This window comes from Aplidium turbinatum, chromosome 1 (genome assembly GCF_918807975.1).
Source record: "Aplidium turbinatum chromosome 1, kaAplTurb1.1, whole genome shotgun sequence".
Classification (NCBI taxonomy): domain Eukaryota; kingdom Metazoa; phylum Chordata; class Ascidiacea; order Aplousobranchia; family Polyclinidae; genus Aplidium; species Aplidium turbinatum.
Window position 1 is genome coordinate 8,194,694 of NC_137472.1, and position 21,064 is coordinate 8,215,757.

The 21,064-nt window shown below is 38.4% G+C and overlaps 2 protein-coding genes across 2 annotated transcripts; both read left to right on the top strand.

Moving 5' to 3' along the window:
- The first annotated feature begins 2,833 nt into the window (after window positions 1-2,833).
- Window positions 2,834-14,996, top strand: LOC145771294 (complement C2-like). Its single transcript, XM_082583071.1, has 18 exons — window positions 2,834-3,017; window positions 3,794-4,012; window positions 4,941-5,117; window positions 5,656-5,853; window positions 6,534-6,719; window positions 7,221-7,444; window positions 8,317-8,446; window positions 9,248-9,376; window positions 9,901-9,977; window positions 10,438-10,585; window positions 11,005-11,150; window positions 11,978-12,107; window positions 12,982-13,100; window positions 13,207-13,402; window positions 13,568-13,733; window positions 14,211-14,352; window positions 14,561-14,729; window positions 14,896-14,996. The coding sequence occupies exons 1-18, from the start codon at window positions 2,834-2,836 to the stop codon at window positions 14,994-14,996; spliced, it is 2,841 nt and encodes a 946-aa protein (XP_082439197.1).
- Window positions 14,997-15,123: 127 nt separating this feature from the next.
- On the top strand, window positions 15,124-16,376 carry LOC145771385 (uncharacterized). The gene has a single exon (XM_082583173.1). It carries the CDS (start codon window positions 15,124-15,126, stop codon window positions 15,802-15,804), a length of 681 nt encoding a protein of 226 aa, XP_082439299.1. The 3' UTR covers window positions 15,805-16,376.
- The last annotated feature ends 4,688 nt before the right edge of the window (window positions 16,377-21,064 follow it).

Below are 21,064 nucleotides of genomic sequence, written 5' to 3' on the forward strand. Positions count from 1 at the left end.
ATCCCACTAAACTATTTTGAAAAGACGCAGAATATGGAGCCCTTTCCAGCTTAGTTGTTAGAAATACAACTATTAAATTTTCAGATTTCCGATTTTAAAGCAGCCCATAAATGACGTAATAGGAAAGCGTTTTTTGTTTTTGAGTAAATGCATGATCACGCTAACGTGCCAATGTTGTGGTTAATAGCTCGATACAGTGCTTGCAGGTTGCGTTTGTACTGCTAAGTCTATTAGCTTTTGTTTAAATACGAGACGATACTTTCATAAAAAAAAGATTAAAAAGTTATGAAAGGTAATTTGCAGACCAGGGAAAGTAGCCGTTATTATCGAGTTGTCCAGTAAAAGTTTGAGAAAAACCAATTTAATCTCGTATAATCTAGGCATACCAAGAGATGTTTTTGGTTCAGACTTTGCGCCTAGGCTACTTAGTGTAGAGCTTTACAAAACAAAATTATTGCAAAGTTTCGAAATGGTTTATCCTTTTTCGACTCAAAACACTCTGTGACTAACAATTTGAATTATGACGTCTTATCTTAGTATTAACCCAAACAGTAAATCAGCCGTTGTATACATTGATTCAACGTCTGCAGACGTTGAATCAATGTAAAAACGACTTATTTGGGGTATGTGAAAATGTTACTGTGCGTCAGACAGCATAGCAGGAAGTTTTTTCTTGAACCACAAACAAAATTTTGCTGCATCAATCGCAAAATTATATTAGGCCTACAATCTTTTCGAAACTTCAGATAATCAAAACTGCAACCAAGCAAATGATATCTGCATAGCCTACTTGCAAGAACGTGTTAGTGGCTACAGCAACTGGAATTATGCTAATTTCATTTTGGCCACAAGCGAGGAAATACCACTCATCATAAAAAAGATAATAAGGCTACATAACAGAGAGCTAAAGGCAATGATTTCTTGCGACTGTTTACAATTTCAATTTTGACTTTCATTCAAGAAATGACTTTGATGAAATTAGTCGTGAAATTTAAGCAGCTTGAACCAAAGATGGAAAGCCGCAGCTTCTATATCGGTTCCAAAAGCCAACACTTAAAAGCCATTTTGGAAAAGTTTTGCGCTAGAAGGGCTATCATTAACACAGCGTTGTTTTATTTAGAGACGGTATTTTTTAACATCTAGCATTTTCTTTCAATGACTTCAATTTTTCATGTGCTTTTGTTAAATTGAATGCATATTTTCACGAAAACAGAAGCTAGTGAAAGATCATTGCATTCATAAATAAACAGCAGATTAGAGCAGATTTTTGTAACTGAACTTGAAAGGGTAAGAGCACTGGATCATCCATTTCGATCCCTATAGTTTAGATTAAAGTTTACTTTAAGCCAAACAATAGGCTTGTAGACAAGGTCTAGTTTTAGCCTAGGTAGCCTCTTTATTTGTGTCGTCAATATAGCCTACTGATAGCCTCAGTAGCGTAGCCAGGAATTTTGAAAAGGGGGGGGAGGTTTGACGACCCAGCGGCGGGGGGTGTGGGAAATTTTTGCCCTGCCCCAGAAAATTTTGAAAAATTACTTTGAATTTGGTGCATTCTGAGAGCATTTTCAACAAAAATGTGGGTATAAATGTTCCTGAAAAATGGTGCAGTCCGTTGGCACAGCAAAAGGATAAGATCATGTTTTCTTCGGCATTTTTCGAAAATAAACCTAAGTCTCTGTGTTTTCTTGTTGCTAATTCTTGGCTAAGATGTTTAAATGTTTGGTATTGGCAAAACTCGCTCTTTGCAGGTTTGTTTAAAATTAGGCAATTTTTTTTAGACTGAAAGCATCATTCTCAAGCATAAAGAGACTGAAAGCATCATTCTCAATATCGTGACGTCACACGCGTGCCAAAGGGGGGGTTGCAACCCCCAACCCCCTCCCCCCCTTGGCTACGCCACTGGATAGCCTAAAAGCTTTCACAAAGAAAAAGAAAAAAACGTGCAAAATGTAGATACAGCGGCACTTGCAACACGACGCTTATTATGACGTTTCATCAGTAAATGCAAAGTGTTCATCACATCTGAAATAAACAGCCTAGGCTACTGCCATTTGATATGTATGTTTGATATGTGTATATTTACGTATATATATCTTACAGGATTGCCATAACTAGTTGTCATGGATTTTTCCGCAGGATATACAATGGTATTCATTGTTTAAGATTGTGATCTTTCACTGTTCAAGAAGAATGCGGATTTTTTTAATAATTTTATCTCTTGTAATCTTGACACTGGAAGGGATCTTACACTCAGGAGGTAAATTCTTGTATATGGATTTAGTTTTCGGACCAAGCTTATTTTACAAAACGGACTAATAGGAAAGATCGCAAAAGTGAAAGCTATTTTGAAGTGCATTACTGATTGTGTTCTGCGCTTTCTAAAACTGCTGCCTATGTCAAGATTTGAACCATCGTCGCTTGATCGTGCAATTCCTTCCCTCGCACAAGTAAATGTTCATTGAATGAATTGTCACGTCTATCCAGACGTTGCTTTTACGGCGGAGGTTCTTGTGACTGATGTTTCTACTGATTTATAGTTGTTTTAAGCGACTTGGCCCAAACGACTGTGATACAAGTCCGCGGACATAAACGAAAGATAAACATTTAACCTCTGATTTAACCAATATTTTTTAAACCCCTGTCTTCCGCGGCCCAACATTTAATATTTTTTTGTTAAAACGTCATTCTCCCGACCCTCTTGTAATCTCGCCTTGCTCTGGGTTCTCCTGAAACTCCATTGCAATGAAAGGCTTCGGAGCCCAAATTTGGACTGGGGCTTATAATTTGACCTGAGATGATTTGACAACCATTGTGCAAGATGCAAGCAGCCATAATGTTTGTCTACTTTACAAACAACTTCACGTGTTCAGCTCAATGTCTTCCAAGGGACAACGCGGCTGCAAGAGCAATTGGAAGGCGATGCAAACGAACGGTATGCACACCTCAAAGTAAATCATGCTCTGGTAAGCAGAGGTGCATATGCGACTACGAATGTGGATATTCTTGTATCAACACAGGTATACAAAAATAATAACCTAAAAAGTCACCACGATTGCTGCTCTGTGTAATAGCCTACCCCTATATATTCTTGCTTATGCGCAGAATGAAGTAGTATAGAGTAAGCCAGGTAAAGTTTTTTGATGCCAGGTTGATCTAGTCAGTGAATCACGGCATAGTTTTAAAAAATATATAGCCTAATAATAGACAAAGCTACTTGGCTATCATCTTCATCTAATGACCAGGAAGGCCCAGGTAATAGGCTATCAGCTAGAGACATATGGTGGAGTATTTACAACTGTTGAATCTGTAATGACTTTGTTCACCTGTTGAGATGTTGGGGACTTGAGGTACTTTTTGTTTTCTCTTGATACTTTTCTCTGGCTCACACCTGTTGATCCATCTGACATGTTTTTGAGAAAATTTGCTTCCACTTTTGGCATAGTTAAAGTATTGAAGATCCTACATGTAGCCTATTAGGAGTTAGGACAAATCCACATCTTCTATATCTTCTCCATTACATTCTTTCCATCTTCATTTAAGGCGTTCTCTCCTTTTTCTCTCTACCAATCGTTCAATATAATTCTAACAATATATCTTCTTCATTCACTGAAAAGTATTCTTTCATGCCAGCCTTATTTCTCTAAGTTTCCATATGCTTCTCCTCTATATCTCCTCTCTCTCTCTCCGCTTCGTTTCTCATCGTAGTCTTTCTTGTTATGACGAGAGAAATGTATAGCATCTTTGTTTCGGTTAGTTCTTATTCAGCCACTATGATTATTGAGCCTTTTTTCAGAGAACACTTGTCGAGCACCTCCCAAGATTCCGAACATGGAAAGAATAATTGTCTCCCGGAAGACTTCCAATGGAACGTACGTCAGAGGGGCCACTACCCCGTTCCGATATGACGACGCTTTGGAGTATGTTTGCAAACCTGGTTACAAACGAGCAGAGCCAGTGATGAGCCATCTCTGTCACAGCAGGAGACGTTGGACTGGCACCACAACATGTATATGTGAGTATCGGTTACTAAGGGATTGTTTTTTAAAGGCTGTTTTTTAAATAATTTATTTTTTTAATTAATTCAACTTTTTTTTTCTTGAATCCGTATTCACACTCAGTAGATTTTCACAAAATTAAAAATCTCTAAGTTGTATACTATTGTACATATTAAATTTAATCTTTAAGAAATTCATACTAAAATAAAATGCAAATACACTTAACTTTTATGATAACAACAATTACCATCAGCAATCGAAAGTTGGCCTCTGTGCCTACATTGAGCGCTCAGTGCGCTGTTCAAAATATTGTACATGATGACGTTTATTATCACCTCCTCACTTTGATCACCTTTGTTTGATTTATAACGTCGTAGTGGCGTGTAGACGTCGCAGTCTGTATCGAGCGAGGCGTCGTGGAATGACGTGTGGCGTGACGTGCAACAGTGATGACGATTGCAGGGGAAGTCTAAAGTGCCGTTGTGATAATTACTGTGGCAGATCGTGCCTTGATCCAGGTATGACATACCGTTTCAATTTCAAATGACGTCACGTTGACGTCATAACTGATTTCTACCAATGCAACATTGCATTTTTATAATTACTAAAGAAAGAAGCCTATTGAAGAAATGAAATACCGAATAAAGTATATAGGCTACAACAACTTTAACTTTTTAATACTTTCTTCTGTATTAAACACTGATACTTGAACAGACTGGTGCTAAAGTAAGAAGAATTCTTAAAGGTTGGTTCATCGTTTCTTTTAATTAAACAATTTATGTCATCAAGCTCGCAACTACTTCGAAGATTTGAATTCATTTCAATCTAATATGAAACCGCCTAAAATCCACTCATCAGAAGATAATCTATCGTTTTTTTTTTCCATTTCAAACATCCGTAAGTGTATGGAAAACTTCTCAGCTAACTTTTGCTTCTTGCACGTAGCTGTGAGCTGTGGACTTGCTCCCATGGTTGAAAACGCTGACGTCAGGTACAAAGGTGAAGGGTTTCGACAAGTTGCCACGTATTCTTGCCACGATGGATTCTTCGTGTATTCAGGAATGACTGCCATTGGTTGCAGTGGTGGGGGTACTTGGGTAGGTACACCCCCTTCTTGCCGAGGTAAGTCAGTTTGTGTTTTGATTAGTTGAAATCATGTAATTAGTTTTGACCAGATGTTCCAACCGTTTAGCTCCTGTGCAGTCATTTACTTACTAGGAATAGTTTGGAAACGATGTAGCCTAATGTATTTTATGAAAACAATTCTTTCACTTGTTGTTGTATGAAATAGGCTGCATAGCCGAAGGGAATACCTTGGTTGAGCACTGGATAGGGTTAGACACCGCTCAAGAGCATTCGGCTGTGTCTTTGGCAACACTTAAAGGCATGCCATCGATTTCCCGGTGGCACCCGTTCCACTATAGCTCTTGATTTCTATCGTGATTATGAACAGTAGGCTACGCTGCTTTAGATAGGAATGCTTACGGCCCTTCTTAGGGTTATGGCCAGCTGAACTGTATAAGACGGTATTTGAAAAACATATTTGACTATTATAAAGTCAGTGATTTACTAACAACTTGTTTTTCTCACATCTTTCTTTTGCTTGTTTAGCACGATTACTCTATTGACTACGAAATGGTAACCATTTAAACATTCTCAGCAATCACTTGTGGAGACCCAACAGTTGCATTTGAATCTATGAGGGGTGAGGTGCTGGATTGGACCCCAGGTCCTTTTATGATGGGATACCAGCTCCGGTTCCGCTGCCGGCCATTCCATAAGATGATAGGTCCAAGCATACGAACCTGCATGGGGAATGGGCAGTGGAGCGGGGAAAACACTGTTTGTGATATAAGAGGTAAAGAACATGCCGCGAAATCACATGCACTGTCTAATTGGGCTCGATACCAGTTAATATCCAACTTGTTTGCAACTTTGAGCTTCGTTTTTTCACTGTCCAACTATTCCGGCCAACAACTCATAAAAGCCGTGTAACCAGATCGACGCTCAGCTTTTACTTAAATGACCGAATCCTGGATAGATGTTTCGCTTTTGCTTACATTTTGCTGAAGTTTATTTAACTTAATAAACGCTTTCTAACTTTTTCTAACGCTAAGATCCCTGCAAGCAGATCTGGACCGTTTAACATCCTAAGTATTATAAATATCTGGCTTACAGAGTACATATTGTTTTAATTATATTGGCTATGGTGAACATTTTGCTATTATTTCTTGCATTTATTGCTACAAAGCAACCCCTAAAGATGGCTGCAGCATTTCCCCAAATGAAAAACGCTCAGCGTTAGACGTCAGTAACACGTTTGAAGGTGGATATGGAGTCATTAACACGCCTTCTTGTTCAGCTAATAAGGATTTTTGCTACTACAAACAAATAAACGTAAACAACGCTAAATGAAAGTGTAGCTCCTATAAGCCTGGCTTTTATAGGTAATTTGAAAGTTTTCAAAAGTTAATTTATTTATTCTTACTATGTTGAAATAAGTTAGTCGTTTAAAATTTCCTTATAAATAATTTGAAGATGAAAAGATTCGTTGCCCACATCCCGGTGTCCCCATCAATGGACGTTTGAGAGTAAGATCCGACTTTTCTATCGGGAGCAAAGTTGTTTTTGCTTGTGATGATGGCTACGCTATGGTTGGAGAAGAAACACAGGAATGTCTTTATTTCCTACAATGGAGCGGAGAAGGAGCTCCGATCTGCATTGGTAGGTAATAAGCGGCAAACTAAGTCAAAAACGACACGGAATATATGTGAGTTTTTCTACTTACAATGCATTTGCCATGAAAACTGAAAGAAAAGCAACGATACTTCAAATAGAAGTGGTCGCCTGTCGACTCATTCAGCTTAGTATCCCACTGCCAAATGACGATATGAAGTGAAATCTTGCTGTTCTTCTCGACATACGATAATAGTGTTGTATATTTATGTATAATAGATAGCGTTGTATTTATCGTACATGTGTGTTGCTCTCAGCGCTTTACAAGGCAGACAAATGTAGTGCAGCTGTATAGAGGCACGGCCGAGTAGGCCTACACCATTGTCCCAAACCTAGTCTATATACATGCAAAGTAGGAGCAAGATCAGTGCCATTCTTATAAAAACTTTGGTATGACACGACAGGGTATCGAACCCATATCTCCCGACTTTTAGATACCGTAGCGACTCTATCTACTACTGAATAGCATTTTTGTTATTTATCTTCCAGACCCTCGATATCCAGAAGACGACAGCGAAGCTCTCAACCAACTTCGCGAAAACGTGTTTTCAATCCAGGCGTCCTTTCAACAACAAGGCAACCGATTTTCTCGCTCTTTCGCTGGACGAGAGGAAAACATTCACGAAATATATTTCCTCTTTGATATTTCGCGAGAAGTGTCAGAATTTGAACTTGAAGATTCTTTGCAATTCGCCTCCGAGTGGGCCAAGATGGTAAAATGAAAAACAGCATTTCGATGTGACCACTTTAAAAGTGTTGTGCACCTACTGCTGCATAACGTTTCTTATTTTTTGATTAGCCATTGCTAAATTTTGTCAAAGGTTATTACCCAAAATTGGCCGTTTTGATTCATTAGTTGAGAATGAAGTATTTAGATTTCGCTTTACTGCACACAGACAATTATCTGCGTAAATCACTTGATCATCAATTAATTCTCAGCTGATATTAAGTTTAGAATCAAAACTTTTTGTGCGCTAAAACAGGTAGATTACACTTTATTCATTGCAGTAAAAGTAAATGATTTTGCTGGTATACGTAACTATAAAGTAGACCCATGGCTACCTAAAGATACGGCTTGATTTGTCACTTTTTGCAGAAATTTCCAGATTTTGCTAACTTTTGGCGAATGTTTAAATAAATTTTTCTAAAAATTAGATTTTTACGCTTTCTTTACTGCTTTCCCCAGATGACACAATAGGTTTCAACATCCTCACATGCTAAAAAACAAAGAAAATTTGATTTCGAAAATTTTAGTCAGACTGTTAATTTTTCAATAACAGTCTGATTGAACGTTTTTCAACTTACTTTTCCTCATTTGCTACTGCTTCCCCAAGGCACCAAAAGCTTTTATCATTAGGAAAGAGCAAAAAGTAAAAAAAAATTCAGAAAATGTCAGTCAAACACTAGCAGTAGCTGTAATCAAAATCTGCAAAATGTGACAAATCAGGCCGCATCTCCAGGTGGCCATGGTAAAGCTACTGTAACTACTTTGTTCAACTAAGTAGCTAACCTCTCTACCAACATTTAAACAAACTGCCGTTCACGAGGCATTTCTTCTTCAAATCCAACTTCTCTGTACCTCCAGGTGGACAAAACCGGCGCCATCAAAGCGGCCATTTTTGTATTTGCATCAGAGGCTGACGGCATCCTCGAGCTAACCACAACTTTCAGTGACGACGTCATAAAAGCGTTTAATGACATCAGAATCAACAGGCGTAAGTGTCAACTATCTTGTTTATAGAATAAATCGAGTTTCGCTTTCAGCAGCTTTAAAAACAAGTCTAAACACATGGCTAAAACAGGTTGTTAGCATCTACATTGTGAAATAATCTTGTTTATGAATTTATGTTATCGTCATTAGTTAAACAAAAAGCCCACGGCACTCTCAATACACACACATATATACAAACACAAACATACATGCACATTGCACAGTTGCACACGAGTACACATACACATCTTCACATACAAATGCACACACATACATAGCTCAGACACTTGACAGTATCATACACTCCGAACAATAAGTATCATGGCCGTGATAAAATATTTTAACCTTCATCAGATTAAGAAGTTTATAAAGTTTATAAAATGCAGTGTTTTGTTTTGAAATAAATTTACGTTTATCGGTCAATGTGGAATTTATTTTTAACAACCGAACAATACTGGCAATGACGTAGCTAGAAAGAAAATGTTTGGGGTAAAAGTAACTGCTAAGGGGGCCAATTTTTTAATGTTTGAAATGAAAAGTAGGCCTATGTTTAAAAATATAGCTACTGAATGCAGCCAATCACGTATGAAACTTCATTCAACATATAATACAACATCATTACAACGGTTTAATAGTGTTAAGAATATGTTTGAAGGTAAAACATACAAATTTGGATAGCTCCCTCACCCCATGAATACGTCACTGACTGGCAGGTTCATAAAAAAAAATAATACAAATCTCTGTATGACAAACACTTTGTTCAGAAGTAGTTTTGCTTTTATTTAAACAAACATTTTTGTTCCAGAAAATCTAAACACCAGACTCGGCTATGAAAGGAACACATATGCAGGGGTGGCCAGACTAAATACATCCTTTGCTAGTTCTTATGAGGAAAACAACAACAGGAAAAGGATCGTCTTCTTGATCGTTAATGGTGAAAAGTATAAAATTAACTGTATACGCAAAAAAAAATAGAGCTCTGTAGCATACTTATTTTGCTAACAGGATTAAATCAACCCCAATTACGTGGAGATCAGTATTTCTAGTTATAACGTCTAGGAGTGTGTGAGAGTTGGTTAAATTTTGCTATTTTCGGGGTCACTCAGAAGAAATCATTCCTATTAAGTGTCTTGGAGTAACTTGAAATCAGCTGGTAGAAGGCATTGTTATCCGAAATACTTTATTATGACTTAAAATAGGTCAGAAAGTAAATTTTCTGAATGCATCAAATAGACAACAGAAACTCAACCAATACAAAAATCTACAAACGTAAAATGCAGGAACATGTTGTCAAATATAGGCCTAAGCCAGACGTCTATAGCTTGAGTTTGAACACTGTCTTGCAGCGCATAGATGTTTCCATTCAAACATTCGTGCATAGAACTTTCTAACTTCATTTCATTTTTACCTGATGGATCTTTCTTTCACATCTTTATGAGCTTTTTATTATTTTTAAAGGTAAAAGAACTCTCGGTCCTCCTCCAAGTGATGCAGTGAGGAGCATGGCAGATGCATATGGAGACGACCTTATACATGTAAGGAGTGGCATTTCTACTTGAAAATGTTGTTTTCATGGCAAAACTGCAGTAGGCCTACTTCTCTATCAATCTCGGTAACCGGCCTTGCGTCAAAACCCTCTACAAGTATGCGAAACTGCAAGGAAAACTAGACACTAAAAACTAACCAAACCAATCAAACAGTGATAATTCCAATGTTGTCATTTGTAATTATCTATTTTACATACGGAATACATTTGAGGGCATTGTTGGTTGGGAAAGCGTCTTCACAAAAGCTCATCTTAACCCACATGAAGGCTTGACATCAGGTTCATTTAGCGAGATTAGCAGATTGTAACTTGTGATTTGGTGTTGTTAAAGTATGATTTACCAAAGCAGTGTCTAGTAAAATTACGACGTCATAGATCCCGCCGTCACTACAACGTTCAAACATGTCAACAACTTCAGTTTAATGTCAAATTTTGATACTTTGTTTTAGGTATATGTGGTGACGTTTGGCGATGGGAAATCTGAGGTTGCAGCCTACACTGAGCTCCAAGCTGTAGCGGAACCGTTCGGTCTCTTCATCTCGAACCCCAGTGTCGCATCGTTCCAAACGATCTTCAATGCAACCAACGACTTTGCTGGTGCGTAAAAGGGAGGATTTTGCATTAACCGTTTATAAGTTAAAGTGAATACTTAAATAACCAATTGTAGCGACAGTGCCGTGTTTCGAGTCTTGTTCAAAAGTCCACGGATCAAACCCTCTCTTAACATTTTTTTCATTCATTGCACGATCATTGAACTGACTAATCCAATATGTGAATCTAGATCTCTATAACCAAAGTGAGACAATACTTTCTGGACAATTGCTTTGTACTTTACGTGACAAAGTGTGAACCTACTTTTAATTCATTGCAATGATAAATGTTCACGATTCAACTCTTTAGTATTAGGGTGACTTCCTTCAAACCACGTGAATGTTTGATAATGACATTTCAATCATTTTGCTTTCAAGACAGTTAATATTAAGAAGGACAGTATCATTCAGGGATTTTTTTTTTAGATTTTACAAAGTGCGGAAAGTCAAAGAGTACCGAGGTGAAGCGAGTCCGCATTAAGATCGGGAAGGTTGTTGGAGGAATCAAGTCGGAAGAGAAGTCTTGGCCCTGGCAAGCTTTGGTCACATTTTATAACCCTATCGTTTTCTTGGTGAGCCTCTTGACAGCAAAACTCAAACTAACTGTTATCGATGTTGCTATGCTACAAGACTGGCCATGTAACCTACTTCTCCCATCAATTGTGTGATACACCTTAGAGCTTAGACATTACTTGATTTTCTATAAAATTGTTCGCCATAATGATAAAATTTGGAAAGCTTTTTACAGACAAATGCCCTTTATGACGCTATCCCCTTTCCGTTTTCAGCGTATTTGGTAGAGTTGGCTGAGTGGCTAAATAATATTAGATAAATACTTGTGGATAATTGAGAGCTGTGGAGAACAACCCCGGTAATGTAAAGCTGACGCCCATCCAATATACAGTTAGGTCTGAAATGTTACCAGTTACGTAGGTTCTGGTTGTCACCTATCTATAGTCGCCCTTGTGGTAAGTGAAGCGTGTCCAAAATGTTTGTCATTGAGATTGTCTGCAGCTTGACCGAGTGGTGAGAACATCTGCGCGACGTTCGAAAGGACGTGGGTTCGACACTGCTCCAGAGCACGCAGCTGTGCCTCGGCAAAGACACTTAATGGCAAGCCAAAATGAGGGGAGCAGCTAACCATATGTCACTTCGTTGCTTCCTGTCGTCCGTTGTATCGGATCTTTGAGTGCAGTATTCTGTATGTTATCACAATGGGCACAAATAAAAGCATGATTTTTATTATTATTAGATTTTCATCAGAGAGTATTTATAAAGTTATTTGTAAAATAACGTGTTTGCTGTTTTTTTTTTGTTTTTATTTTTATTAGCATGGCGTTTAATTTGAGTCAGTTTTCGTATCTCCATATTGCTTTTAATTATTTCTTGTATTATTCAGTCCTACGAGGCTGGCAGGGTGCTTGGTGGGGCGACCTTAATAAACCGCCAGTGGCTACTCACAGCTGCTCACTTGTTTGACCGATTACGTCAGATTCCGAGGTGGGAAGAAAACCTTCTCTTCACGTTAGGTAAGCCGGCCAGTGATTGTATTTTAGCTGATTGTAAACATGCCAGTCTATACTGACGTGATTTAATGACGGTTCTCATACCACAGCAATTAATATCTTCAGTGAAAACACAAATATACAACTTCGATGTTTTATGAATTAATAACGTTGCCTGCCAACCAAAGTTGGAACTTTTCAGGAGTTTTTGTAAAGATTTATGGATAAAATAAACTTTGGAACGTAACAAGTTTCATTTAAAACAAGCATGACTCCTGTTGATACAATTCTCGTGCATAACAAAACATGCAGCTGCGGGTCACATAGCCCACTACATGTTGCAAAGATATTCAACTTTTTGGTGCTTGTCGCTGCTACCTTTTTTGACCTCTGCTATTGTTTTTGTTGTGATTTTAAAAAATATAAACAACCTTAATTGAACCGTACAAGTGCAGTTAAGTTAATAACTTGAAGGTGTTTGAAACTGAATTGGTTTATTTTCTTTATTTGTTGTTTATCTTTGGTATGAAAGCCAAAATAAGCGAAATTAAGATAAGTTGGCCACCGTACTTTGAGTTGAACTAAATGTTTGTATCGACCTTTTTTCTTTCGAACAGCTCAAGTTTTCAGTAAGTTGTTTTATATTTAAAAATTATTAATCAAGGCTGGTATAAACACATTAGCTATCGATCTAAAACATTACTTTGAGCCAAACATTTTCAAATATAGTAGCTTTTAATATATGATTCTATTTGAATAAGCTTGACTAAAACACTGCTTGAAACTCCCACAATGCCTTGCGGTGTGTTCTTAATTACAGCGACACCCCCACGTAGTCGAAAGTGACTTGCCTGTTTGTTGTACAATTCAAGAGTTGTATTTTCAATTTACCTTCCAGGCATCACCGACAGGGTGACCACCAGCAATGGAAGCCTGCCAATGTCAGCTCGCGTGTTCGACGCCGAAAGGATTGTCTTGCATCATAATTTTTCCAACTTCGATTATGACGTTGCCTTGGTGAGTCTCAATCTTTATTTGCTTTGTCTGAAGAAGCGCGAGATTGAGACTGAAGCTAACTACGATCCTTAGCCAGCTTTTCTTTACCATCTCAATCACTTTTTAGGTTCGACTTGGTAACGAGTATTATCAAGATGAGGATTTGTTCAAACTGACTGGTCGTTCCGGTTCGGTGAACTTTACGTCATTCATACGTCCTGTGTGTCTTCCTTGCATGGAGGATAGTTGTGCCAGAGAGTATTTAAGAAGTGAAGGATTATTGACTGGCGCGACCAGCAGCAAAGAAAGGTGTGAAATTGAAGGTATGTTTACTTGATTTATGTTTAAATCATAAGCCATACCAAATTGATAAATAATTTTAAAGAATGAATTCGCTCAATCCATAGTTGCTAGTGTAGGTGAGTTTATGGCAAATACAATCTCTGTGAATTTTCTTGTGTGATCTTTCTTTGTCTGTCGTCTTCTAGGAAACTGGTTGCTGCCAAGGTACGGAGCAACAGAGGATTTGAATGTGAAGACACTAGTGACCGGGTTTGGACACACAATGAATCTTGACCCGGATTACGACTTTCTTGAAATTGAGGTGTCACCGTTTCTGAACGAAGGTTTGATCAGAATGAAGAACGACACGAGGTAAAAAGTGATCAAAATGTGATCAAAATGCTTCAATGACTTTGTCATATGAAATTATACCGTAGCCTACGTAAAAATAGTTAGGCTATACAATACGCAATATAATGCAGTTAGTTATACAATGCACAGTATTCTGACAGTTAACTGAAGAAGCAAATAAAGTGGCAGGTAGCTGTTTCGCCCTTGTATACTTTCTACTACGTTTATTTAAGTAGCCTACTTGGTGACCAGAAATCGCTTTCAAGAAGTTACTGTGCATACATTCTAATCATTACAACATAGAATTTGTGCAATCTTTGTGTAAGAAAAGCATTGATTTATTTATAATTTTTTCTATTTGCACTTTTAAAAGATTTAATGCATTCGATACAAAATTTTTAAACAGATTTCAAACCGACAAAACTGACCTTATTTGTATAGACTTTAACCAAGTAAACACTCAAATGACAATACAACGCAACAATAGACGCTTCACAGGTGTCGTAGAGCGAGGGATCATATGAATTTACTGCAAGACGAAGTCCAAGTTACAGATAGGATGATATGTGGGATCGGTGAAGGGGGATTTGGGGGTATCGACGCTTGCCCTGGGGACAGCGGTGGACCTCTTTTGAGAGAAGTGGGTGTATCTTTGTTGCTGTCTCGTGCACTCGAATAACTTCCATAAAATAACGCTGAGCGGTTGCTTATTTCTGCACATGCGCGTCTGTTAGGCCTACCCATTGTTTATTTTCTAAGCACATATAAATTACACAAAAGAGACATATGGTTCGTTTAGTTAATGATTTCAGCAGTTAACTCTAAATAACTTTGGTTTCTATGTGAAGGTGACAAACGGCAATGAGTCATGTTGGGTGCAGATTGGTATTGTGAGTTGGGGGTATGGGTGTGGACAACGCTACGTGGACAATAGAACTCCAAGGTTCTTCCCGGGATACTACACCAATGTAGCTTCAGTTGTTCAATGGATCAAATCGATGATCAATCCCGAACGTGGTGAGTTTTTAAAGTGAATTGAGGTTTTATGAAAGCGTCGAATTAACGATTGTTATAACGCGTCGCTGTTAGTATATTTTCGTTAATAGATTGATGAAACTGTTGCACTATAGATAGCATTTTGTTTAGGTTTCAAACGTATCTTAACCATCTCGTTTGTTATTAGAGTTCCGCGTGACTCGGTCTGTGACGTATTTTGGTTTGTGTCGTCATGACGTGAGCTGTTTTGTTAGCACTCATTTATCATCTTCGCTCTACCGCGGTTAACAAAAGCTGTAGCGTAGCCTACTAGTGCAGAGAACGTAAATTGTTGTGCTAGAGTGATGGTCGCTATTATTCATTAGTTACAAGCTATTGAGGCCAGTGCTGTTCACTTTTGACATACCGGTACGAGATGAGTATGAAAGTGACAGACGTTTTGAACAGATACAGCGGAGCCGGTGATGTGGAAGTTTGGTTGAAGCAGGCTAAGTTAGCAAAAAGCCTGCTAAAGTTAAAAGATTTGGCGGTCGTCATTCCGCTTTTTCTCGATGGGCCTGCGTTTGCGGTCTACGATCAACTAAGCAGTGGAGAAAAAGAAGACGCCAATGCAGTTGAAAAAGCATTGAGGAGTGCATTTGCAAAGGACAAATTTTTAGCCTTTGATGAATTTCGAAGAAGAACGTGGGAGAATGGTGAGACTGTGGACGTCTATTTGGCAGACCTAAAGAGATTGCTGCATTTAGCTGGTGTTGGCGACGATGGCCAGGAAATTACTAAACTTGCTTTCGTGATGGGGCTACCGGCTAAGGTTGCTTCTCAGTTGAGAGCAACACCGAAAATTGACACGCTTGATTTAAGCGCAATAGTACAAATCTCCCGTGCTTTGATGTCTGACACCGCAAGGGTGGATTCGTTTGAAGTTGGAGCAGTCGCGAGAAGTCGTGGAAGCAAGCAAATTAAAACATTGTTTATCTACCAAAGCTATGCTTCAGCTTTACTATTCTCTTGTGCATCCTTACCTAATATACGGACTGACAATTTGGGGGTCGTCATACAAAACACATATTGGAAAGCTTGGTGTTTTGCAAAATAAGGCAGTCAAAGCTGTTGTGAAAGGCAAATGGGCTGACCATGTTACACCCTTTTATAAACAACTAAATATCCTAAAGTTAAAAGATCTGTACAACTTTGAAATTGCCAAGTTTATGTATCAGTTTAGTTTTAATTTATTACCCGACACTTTTCAAAACTACTTTAAAAAATGTAACCAAATTCACAACTTTTCTACTCGAAACTCGACCAACCTAGATTACTATTATTATCGATACACAACCACAAAACTACAACGCTCAATAAAATACTCTGGCGCAAAAATTTGGAATAATATATCAGATGAAATTCGCAAATCTTCATTCACAACTTTTAAAAGAATGTACAAAAAGAAAATTATTGACTCATATTAACAAATGCTAAATTAACCTACTAATCAGTTTTTTGATTTCTTATCTTCTTGGACAGCTTCACCGTTATTTATGTATTATTATCTCTTTGTCTCAGTTATTCAATTATAATTATCATTGATGAGTTAAGGGTGGCTGCTTGACTTGAAGACCTTGAACGGTCACTTCGCAGCCTCCCGCTGCTGTGATGCTACCATCATTTTTTACTCCGTTTTTTTTTTATTGTAAACTTTTCAACAGTTTTACTGTACATTGTGTTTTGATTTATTGTACATATTTTTCGCAGCGGCCAATAAACAAACAAACTTTCAACTTTCAAGCCCATTGCTGGTTGCTTTGCTTGTGGAGGTCCGCATTATCGGAAAGACTGTCCAAAGGGGATTATTTGCTATGCTTGCAACAAACTAGGGCATATCGCGCGAAATTGCAATTACGCGGGAAACGCAAAAGGGGCTTTGTGTGCGCCAACAATGACCCCAGAGATGTCAACGGCGCAGTTATTCCAACGATGATTATTAAAGTTAACGGACAATCAGCTTGTGCGTTAATTGACACTGGTTGCACGCAAACCTTAGTAGGACCAACGATACGGACAGGTAGAGTTGGTAAAGCTAAACGAATCATGGCTGCAGATGGAAGAATGATAGATTGCAAGGGTGAAGTTTTTGTTACTTTATCATTGGCTGGAAAAACTGTTGAAGTGCCATGTGTAGTGACCCGAACGATGGTACCTGATGTTGACGTCATAGTCGGAACTGATGTTTTAAAGCATTTTAAACTATGTTTGAATCAAGGGAAGTTATCTGTTGCAGCTGCAGTTGTCTCATCTGAAACATCTTCAGAAAGTCTAACTATCGCCAAAAATAAAGCTGATGCACTAACGCGCGTACCAAAGCAGTGGTTACAAAAGTCTTCTACAAAAGCAGTTGGTGCTGTTGCTGTTGGTGAGAGCACATCGCAAATCTCTGGTGTTGCTGTACAATCTCATGCTTTACACCACCGTGGTGTTGACACTACACTGCATTTCGCAAGAAAAGTTGACCCGAGCATCACCAGACAAGAAGCAGATCGCGTTGTGAAGAGCTGCCGTGAGTGTCAGTCAGTTGATCCAAGTCCGATAAGAGTTGAAGAGGGAAACCTGAGTGTCGAAAAGGACTGGCAACGTGTAGCAATGGATGTGACGCATCATGGCCGTCAAAAGTATCTGACAGTAGTTGACTGTGGTCCAAGTCGATTTGCTATATGGCGAATAATTGGAAGTGAATCAGAGATCGAAGTTGTGTCTGTGTTGAGGCAAGTATTCTCCCAGTTTGGCCCACCAGTTGAGATTTTGTGCGACAACGCTAAATCATTTACATCAAAGCAAATGCGGGAATTTTGTGAGTTATGGTCGGTAAATTTAGTTTTTCGATGTGCCTACAAGCCTTCCGGAAATGGCATAGTAGAACGTAACCATAGAACAATAAAAAGGATGTCCGCAAGATCAAATAAAAGCATCGAATACTGTGTATTTTGGTACAATGTCACTCCCCATCATAATCATAGAATCATTCCATCAAGGAGACTCTTCTCATATGAATGGCGAAACCCGTTTCTTGAAAAGAAAACTGAAATAAACAAGAAGGACGATGGTGAATGCGATGACTGTAAATTTTCTGTTGGTGATCAAGTCTGGGTTAAACCTCCACGTGCACGTTGTACTTTTTCATGGGATCCTGGTAGGGTCACAAGAGTTAATTCCAAGTACAACATCGAAATCGATGGAATGCCCAGACACGTGCGTGATATCAGAAGATGGACTCACCAATAGGGTGGGCCGTTTTTGACTTTTTTTTGAAATTCAAAAACGGCTAGTCATAAAAAGTGGCACATGCATGAAAAAATTACGTGTGCAAAACTTCATCAGTTTGGGGGTGCATCTTCTGCCCCCGCAGGGGGGTCAAACTTTCAATTTTTTGAAAAAAATGAAAAATTTCTCTTTCCGTTTTAACATATTTTTTTTTATAATTTTTCTACTGGCTAGTTATAAATTGTTAGTGGGATGTTCCCAGAAATTTTCTATGTAAAGGCATGTTCGAAGCTTAAGGTTTACTGCCCCCGCATCGACGACCAAAATGCTGAATTTTCACCAATTTGAGATGCTATTTTGTCATTGCTCAATAAACAAACTTGTCGCAAAAGGGCGAGATGGTGTTAACGCTGTACGCTCATTTATGTTCTGTTCATTAACTTTGCAGGATGATACGAATGAGGTACGAACACCAGTACATATTGATAATAAAGAGTTACAAAATGAAATGAATAACCTTTTGAAGTCAAATTCTAGAGGTGGGCTTAAATTTCAGCAAAATTTGGACCAAATGAAAGAATCTGCAAAGCAAAAATATTTGAAATCGGTTGTTGTAGCCTGAGTGTTCCAATTTTCTGCAATGTACTTGCCCGCAGGAAAATCGTGTCCCTGTTACAGAACAACAGTTCCTTCTTGATCAAAGAACAACCCGCATAATGGTGATTGATAAACATGATAAATCGGCTACAAAATCTAATTTTAAACGTTTTCCGAGGAGAGTCGCAAGATCAGAACAATTCCGTTCTTTACCTGAAGACCCAGGAGCAGGCACAAGTAGCGCTTTGGTTAAAACACCTTTAACTTCTTATTCAAGCTCAGATACTTTGTCATCCAATGAAGAACGCTGCGAAGATTTTGATTATCAACACAGTTTTGCCTCGGAAAACCCCAGAAAAAGCAAGGTTATTTCCAGTCAGGCCCGCAACCAGCAAATATTTTCGAGGGGGGCATTTAATTTTTATCAAAGAACAAACATTAAAATGATGCATTGTGACATTTTTATGTTAATGTCCACGCCCATTGATAGAGTGTGTGGCACTACCATGCTACGGTTCAGTGGTCATAACTTATGTCAATCACGTTTTTGTTTAGTAGCCTACAGCATTAAAGGAAACTAGCCTTTGTAACCTTTTCTCATTTAGCTATGACTACCCAAGGAAGAAAATTACAATATCACAGTAATGTGTTCAGTCGATTACAAATAAAATACAACATCTGCAGGCTACGAACTGCATTGGCACGACTGGAGTCATAAATTAATCAATAACATATATTTACATCAACATAAACAAACAGATAGCCTACATAATATGAATAAACTCAACACGGTAATTATAAATTACAATCCTGAAACATTTTGTTGGCTCAGCAAGTTTTTATGTTTGTAGGCCCAAAGAAGTTGACTTTGCAAATGCAAAATGACATTTTAATTTAGAGCATGATGTCTAACTTTCTACTTGATTTGGCAAGTTCGTTTAACACCAATTCCGCGCTTGGAATTTGAGTACGATGGATTTGCATAAGAGCTAGTCCAGAAAGCCTGTCCTGCCCCTCAGTGCTTCTAAGGTAACTTTTCAAGCGTCGTAGACAGCTAACTGTTCTTTCTGCAGAAGTAATTATGACTGGAAGTGTAGTCAAAATTATCAAGAGTTTGTAAATGTTTGGATAAAACTCTTTTTGGGATTCTATTGCTGACACCGCATCAATCGCACTTGCTGGCCTTTCACTTTCAAGAATTCATTTAAAATCAGATTTACAAATGCCTAAGCTCAACTGAGTAGCTTATTCACCACGCTATCGCAGCTGCTTTTGATCTCGAATTATTTAGTTGTTTTTAAACGCTTTTTATGGTGATGATGGATGCTGACATTATGTATACGCTAACGAAACAGATAATGAGGATGCCAGCCTAATTTATCGAACAAAATCGTTAGCATAGCTTCCAACCAGCGTAGCCTACTTTCGGTTTCGATAGTCTACACTCTACAGTACGTGCACGGACATTTTGCCGAAAGACATTTTGCCGAAAGGACATTTTGCCGAAACTCATTTTACCGACAGGACTAATTACCGAATTCTATAATTTCGCCAATTTGTCTAATCGGCATTTAGTCCTTTCGGCAATTAGTCTTTCGGCAAAATGAGTTTCGAAAAAATGTCTATTCGGCAAAATGTCTTTCGGCAAAATGTCCTTTCGGCAAAATGTCCTTTCGACAAAATGTCCGGGTACCCTACAGTATGGCTGTACGTGTACGACGTATAGTAGGGCCTACATTTCATACTGCATAATACGCTTAAAAAATTTTCAAAAAATTTCGGGGGGGGCAAATGCCCCCAATGCCCCCCCCTGGTTGCGGGCTTGTTTCCAGTTTAGTAGTATTTGCTGAATCATGCGATCGTACTGGTATTTCAGATAGGTCTGCAGCACTTATTGCTTCATCATTTCTACAAGTTGTAGGAGTTGTCAATCAGTCATAGATAAAAGCAAAGTGAGAAGAGCGAGGAAAAAAATGAGGTTTACAACTCAAATAGAAAGTAGGCCTATCATGTGCATAAATTTGCAAAGCATATATTTTGATGGCCGAAATGATTAAACCATCAAACAAAATGAAATTGCTGGGCGACTTCGAAAACATTTCGCAGTTGAAGAGCACAATACTTTACTTGGGGAGCCAAGTTCTCATTTCATTGGTCATTTTACTGTAGCCAACTGATCTAATGTGTCAATAGCTACCGGGATTCTTGAATATCTTGGATCCAATAAAATTAGCTGCGATAATGTAATGGCAATTGGATGCGATGGAACCGCAATAAACACAGGTCAAAAAGGCGTCGTGATAAAGCTCCTGGAAGATCATTTCCAAAAGCCACTTCAATGTTTAATATGCCTACTAGGCTACATAGTACAATGAATTGCCTCTTAGGCATCTTATAAAAGATATGGCAATACTAGCAGACCTGATAGCTTCACTGGGCCCATTGTAAAGCAGCTAGCCACTGTCACACAACTACATGTTGTAAAATATAAAGCAGTTCCGGCACCA

What these genes read in the sequence shown, in the direction of transcription:
- LOC145771294 (XM_082583071.1), top strand. Translation starts at nt 2,834, where the DNA reads ATGTTTGTCTACTTTACAAACAACTTCACGTGTTCAGCTCAATGTCTT. An exon ending in AGGAGCTCCGATCTGCATTG is followed by an intron (nt 6,720 to 7,220) that starts GTAGGTAATAAG and finishes TTTATCTTCCAG; the next exon opens with ACCCTCGATATCCAGAAGAC. An exon ending in TGACATCAGAATCAACAGGC is followed by an intron (nt 8,447 to 9,247) that starts GTAAGTGTCAAC and finishes TTTTTGTTCCAG; the next exon opens with AAAATCTAAACACCAGACTC.
- LOC145771385 (XM_082583173.1), top strand. Translation starts at nt 15,124, where the DNA reads ATGAGTATGAAAGTGACAGACGTTTTGAACAGATACAGCGGAGCCGGT.